Raw genomic sequence first — 6,119 nt, 5'->3', positions numbered from 1 at the left:
CCCCCTCCGCTGTGCTGGGGCGCGCCGAAGCCTCCGAAGTTTGTTACCACGTTAGCTGGAGAGCAGAGGCGCGTTGAAGCGTTTGCCCCCGCGGTCCTGCTGTCCGCAGCGCGGGTGGCTCCGTCTCCCGTGGAGAAGATGCCAGCAGTGTCCGACACCAAATTGTTTTAAAATGCTTGTCAGTGCTGCTAAACCTGGTCTCCGTAGCTTGTGAAACTGCCGGTGCCAGCGCTATGATATCATGTGTTTGTAGCTACAGGGGTGAAGTTACAGGTTACAGCTCATTGTTTATGTTACTTAAATGAAAGGCCAGGTGTACCAGAACGGCTACAACTAGACAAGAACCAAGTTCCTTCAAGGTGCTTCAGCCTCTCTCCGGGTGGAGGTGAGCAGGTAGTCCCTCCCTTGGAGCTTCTGCTAACCCCCTCGGCTGGTGGTGCCTTATTGTAAGTCAGCTCCCTAGGAGACATATTTCTAGACTTGCCTCCTCCCAGGTGAATAAGGTAATGAGGCTGTTGCCAAGCCAAAGATAGCAGCCACCTGCTGACTGCTGGGTCTTGTGGCTGGTCCAGCAGAGGAGTATGTTTAGCATCTATGTGTCTCACCTGTTTGTAAAATTTTCCCAAGGAAGGAGGTTCTGCAGTGTGCCTAGGTTTTTCAGGTGCATAACTAGCTCTGTGTTAAGAAATCATTTCCTGTTGCCACACATGTAAGGTATTTTATTTTCTTGTATTTGTTTATTAATTACAAATTGTATTGGTTTGCTGAGGTGGGCAAGGCTATTCAATACCAACAATTTTGTGGTATTTTCTTGGGTTTCATTGGAAATATTTGGCTTTGCTTGTTGCCAAATAAAAATCACTAACTCTGAGTATGTGAAGTATATGTATACAGTCATTCTGGCAACCTATTAATTGCAGATGGTGTGGTTGGTTTGGAACAGAATGCCTAGCATTTGTTGAGGGGACAGATGGCAGACAAGCTATCTAGTTATATCAACTGTATAGTGAAATTGTAACAAAAGGAGTGTTCAGTGGCAGTGTAACAATTTCTGAACAAAAGCTTTATCTCGGGACTTCTTGAAAATTGCCTAAACATGGAAGAAAAAATGTGATTTGGGTGTCTGTTTTTCCAGGTGTGTTTCTTTCTCCTGAAGTGTCCTTGTTTGGTATTCTTTTAAATATTAATTAAGACTTTCCTTACCAACTTTTTTTTTAATCTTGTTCAGGAGTTTTAGGCTATCATAGTCCAGCTGCCATCTTTGGGTACAATGTTTCTTTGCCAATAATTTACTTAGCTCTTTCTTAAGAGTCTAAAGTTCAACACAATCTTGTAATAACTAAATGATTGGAAAAAAACAGAACCAAGGGCTGATAAAACTGAGGCAAAGTTTCCTGCAGTTTAAGATGAAAATCTGTTATCTGTTTCATTGTTTTCCTCAGTCTCGAGGTTTCGGTCCTGTTAAACAGGTAGCTACACAAAACATTTGCTATTGCTGCTCTGGCTTGGCACACTGTTTCCTTTTAAAATTTGAGAGTCACTATTGAGAATTTAATTTTTTCTTACTAACTTTTCTGCAAAATCACTCTTCCACACCCAACCTCCTAATAGTAATTTTTCAGTCGGCTTTCACATAATGTGGAGGTTATATTTGTAACCTGCTCTAATCTGCTCTTGATATGTGACATGTGAATCAGAAGCTCAAGGTTAGGGTTCTAAATTATCCATGTCATCAATGGAGCATAGTAGCAAACAGTGCATAAATGCCCTACTTCATTGGCAAGAGACCTCTGTATGCTTTGGCTTTACTTTTTTAATACAGTCTTTCTACCCATGTGAAATGATGCTTCAGATGTCTACTACTTTTATTAGTATATTAGTGAAGGAACAGGACAATATGTTTGGGTAAATTCTGTCTTTCCCCTACTTCCAAAATGTTGTGGGATTTTTTGTTTTAGTTTGGTTTGTGTTTTTTTGTCCCAAGTATGCCAGTCGCATGCTATGCAAAGAATTTCTGTGAAAGTAGGTAGAGCAGTTTTTCCAAGTAACTAAACAAGTGATAGTACCATCAGCTTAGCTGATTGAGAAGTGTCTCTGTTTCGAAGCTGTCTTTTGCTAGTTTTAGCTGATGATTCCAAAACCTTCATCTGGAAGAGGTAGATAGCCAGCATTGCATATTCATGTGCTCAGTTCCACATACAATTTTATTATGTTCCTCTGTCATGCCTCCCTCACCAATCTTTTGCAAACTCTTCAAGCTTGTTCAGTTGCTTCTCTCATTTTTTTTGTTTCGCTCTGCAGTCTATTCCTTTCCTGTCTCTGCTTTTTTGCCATTACTGAATGTTGAGGTGACTTTTCTTTGTAGCACTTGCCAGAACTATCTATGAAGTTGGTGGTGTTTTTCTGACATGCGCTATCCTGTACTTTTCTGCACTGATGTTCATCTGCTTTCCTGAACAGTCACTGTGTAATGAATTCTCTCCCCAGTTCTTCACAACCAGGCCTCATTTTCAGACTGCCAAATGGCTTAGTTTTAGGAAATTTCACTTCCTCGCAATTCAGTTGCTGTTACAGATTGTTTGGAATTTTTTGAACAGTGTAGGTCCCAGTATAGATTCAGGTGGGATCTGTATGTCTTGTCCGTTTCTTTTTTTTTTACCAGTTTTTTATGCATGTGAGGACTTTCATATTTCAAGACAGCTTGGCTTTCTTAAGAGTCTTCGGTAGAGTAACCGTCGTATACCTCTTGGAGATTCAATAGACGGTATCAAGTGGATTTTCCTTGTCCATGTAAAAGCTGTCGATAACTCTGAAGAATCAGTAAGTGCAGTACTTACTGTCTTTGCTACAGTCTCAATTAAAAAATTTGTCTGTACAGATGCCAGTTTTGCAGTCAGTTAGTTACCACGGTTGCTCAGGAATAAATGTAGGCGTGATACTGGCCATATTCCTGCTCCTCTGGTGCAAAGGCAGTTTTAAGCAAGGGGTAACTCCCCAGGGCTTAGCTGTTTTTTACTTTTGAGTGTGACTGTGGATGCCACCTAATCTGAGTGGTTTGTTGTTGTTCATGTCTATTTGTTGAATCATCTACTAGTATTTTGATTTGGGACAGGTCTGCTGCACTGTTTGTGATGAATTTTGGCATTGGATCTTCACAAATTCCTTCACAATAAACATGGATACAAAAATTTACATTGTTTTTCTGCTCTGCCTTTAACCTTGGGTGCATTTTGCATGTCTGGAACATCTGTGAGCCTTAGTGAATGTCTGGCAGGCAACTTGCTCCTAATGCCTCTGAAAAGGGCTTTATTAGTTTTCAGATTTATGCTATTTCCAATTGTTCTTCACTTTTTTTAGCTTGATTTCTTGAGGACTTTTGTAACAAACCTTCCAGTGTATAAAATCTTACCTGTTTTCTTTATTTGGATGCTTTAGCTTTTTGAAGGATGCTCTCCTGCTCTTACTAGCATCCTTATGGCTGCTGTTTACATTGTTTAGGCAGTCTGGATTCTTCTTGGTCCTTCCAAAGTTCTTAGTAAATGCTGTGCCTATGGTCCGAGCCTCTGGGATAGTGCCTTTGAGTAGTTTCTGTGCTGCCTTCAAGGATTTTTGCACTTTTTAAAATCATCATAATTACATATAATTCGCCTTCCTTTGAAATTAAATACAACTGCAGTTGATTTCTTATTTTTTCTTGCTTTCGCGTGAGTGTTGGATCTTGGCACATTATGATTACTGTTCTAGAGCTCTTCAACAGTAATATTTTTGAGCACTGATCAGAACTGCTTCCCAGCTAGCATATTCCATTCCCAATACTGTCTCCAACTCACATATGAATTAGGCAAATTTTTACGTGGGTTTTGAGCAACTTTCTGTGACTTCACCTTGTCATTATGCAAGCCACCCCCCTTCACACCTACAGTGTTGGGCTGTAAAGTTTCTGTAATGAGTTTACATGTTAAGCTTGGGGGTGGGCATAAAGGCATGACTAGAGCTTAACATTCTGTAGCCCTCAGTAATAAATAAACTGTATCTGAGGAGGCATTTCCTACCTTGATAGTTATCTGAGAAGCTTAAAAGTATATCTTTTAAAAATAATAGTACTGCCTAATTTATTTGAGAAACTGTGTTCTGTCAATTAGTGTTTCTACTGACATTGTAGTTTAGGCTCACTGTACATGATTTCTACAATAATTACTATTTTAAATGGCTTTATTTTCTCTCTGAAAAAATTTATTTTGATACCTGTTTTGAATGTTTGTTTCACTGACTGTGCCTTCCATAATAGGTTGCCTTGGTCATTCAGCAGAACCCTCAATAGTCCTATCTTTGGTAACCCCTCAGGTACACATGGAAAATACAGCTGAAAGGAATTAATATCTCATTAGATTGAGATCTTTTGTATTTGGACATACACACAGTAATGATGGTGGTTTTGAAGCCATAATTATTGATAATGTTTTAATATTAACCTAGGAATTATTAAGGATTTAGTGCAAATCCTTTCTTGTTTTTCAAGCTATTCCAGGACTTGAGAGGAAAGAAAACAAACTCCTTCAAAAGTAAACTGCAAAACAATTGCAAGGAAAAAGTTTTTTGCCTTTTTATATTGTTTATGATGTATAAATAATGCCTTCACTTCAAAGATTCCATTTTCCTTCCTGCCTATTGCTTCTTGTCCAGTTTTATCTAGAAGAAGACACAGGCGTGCTTTGTAGGCAGAGACAACACAGGACAGGGAACCATGTGCCTGTTTGCTATTTTGTGATCTTTCAGAGAAGTGAAATTCATTCCCCAGGCAGACCCAACATGAGAATGAGGATACTTCTTGTATTTATTACTGCTCATGGTATACTGGCGAAGCACTAGGCATGTGTCCATGTCCATTCTCCTCTGATATACCATAGTGTCTATAGAGAGACTACAGGCAAGAGTAACTTTTCATAACCAATTTTTTCCTATGAAATGCCATATTGTGTAGAGGAAGAAGAAAACCAATGTACTTTTAAAAAATCCCAGCACGGACATATTGGAAATCCCACTACTACGTGGCTGTCAGAGGCCAACTTGGCAGTGGTTTATATGAGCAATCTCTATATGTGTGTTTGTGATGCTTGGAGAGGAGGGAAGAAAAGGGAGGAGAAATTAGGAAAATCAAAAGGGGAAGAAGTAAAGGCACGACAAGACACTGGCTGTTGTCCTCTAGAAATGGTGAGGTTTGGCTTAAATCCCATCTAGGTCCTTGAAGTGTCTTTTTGTGTGTGATCACAATGCGTGGCTGAGCTTTTCTCATGTGAATTGCTGATGACTACTTTGGCCCTTCACAGAATTAATCCTTAGATAAAATTAGAAGCTGGCACCATTTTTCAGCCTGTGCTCCTAGAAATACATTGAATTGATCCTCTCTCTGTACTTTGGCATGCATGGGAGCCGAAAAAAAGAGTGGGAAGCTACTGAAACTGAGGCATAATAACGTGTTCTGAAGTTGCACTTCCTTCATGGTGATCAGCTGTGCAGCTCTTAAGGAGGCCTGGGAATAAAATGGATTTGGAATAGGAGTTTTGCATGGCTAAATGTATAAAAGCAGCTCTACAGACATTTGTCCTTCAGAAATGGAAGCCGTATGTGCACCAGTTATCTGAGATCTGCTGACTTTTGTCTGGCATTTGCTTTTTCTTATTGCTGTGGTAAATGCGGAAAGTTGCAAACAGCCTCTGTGCTCATAGGGATGAAGAGGCAATTTGCAGGCATTCTCAAATCTACTCAATTTTGTGACGCAAGGGAGAAGGCAGAAAAAAATTGTTTATTAATTGAATCCTAATCTTCTGTTGCTTTACCTAGCATGTACTTTGTCTAATACCATTACATAGCTCATCTAAAGGCTTGAAACATGGACCTGATGCCCCATGGACTTAAAAATTGAAACTCCTAGCCAGAAGGATGCCTTTGATGTCATTCCCGTAAAAGTCGTTGCTTGCTACATTTGAAGGGAAGATTGCAACCGTACATGCTATTTAATTGAAGCCGTATGGAGTAACATCTAGGACCTGGATCATGACTAGATGATCACTGCAAAAACAGCTGTTCCCCCTCCCACCACTTGTGCCCAATGCTGTTTG

At 39.8% G+C, this 6,119-nt stretch overlaps 1 protein-coding gene across 1 annotated transcript in view; it reads left to right on the top strand.

The window, feature by feature from the left end:
- Window positions 1-1,843: 1,843 nt before the first annotated feature.
- The window catches only part of CPPED1 (calcineurin-like phosphoesterase domain containing 1), a 46,493-nt gene continuing 42,217 nt past the window's right edge, over window positions 1,844-6,119 (top strand). Inside the window, 2 exon segments of the mRNA XM_010288084.1 lie at window positions 1,844-1,881; window positions 1,883-1,905. Coding sequence (XP_010286386.1) covers window positions 1,844-1,881; window positions 1,883-1,905 — 61 coding nt within the window.

The sequence above is a fragment of the Phaethon lepturus genome, unplaced genomic scaffold (assembly GCF_000687285.1).
Source record: "Phaethon lepturus isolate BGI_N335 unplaced genomic scaffold, ASM68728v1 scaffold8545, whole genome shotgun sequence".
NCBI classification, from domain to species: domain Eukaryota; kingdom Metazoa; phylum Chordata; class Aves; order Phaethontiformes; family Phaethontidae; genus Phaethon; species Phaethon lepturus.
Note: the sequence above shows the minus strand (reverse complement) of the source record. Positions and strands in the feature narration are given on the sequence as shown.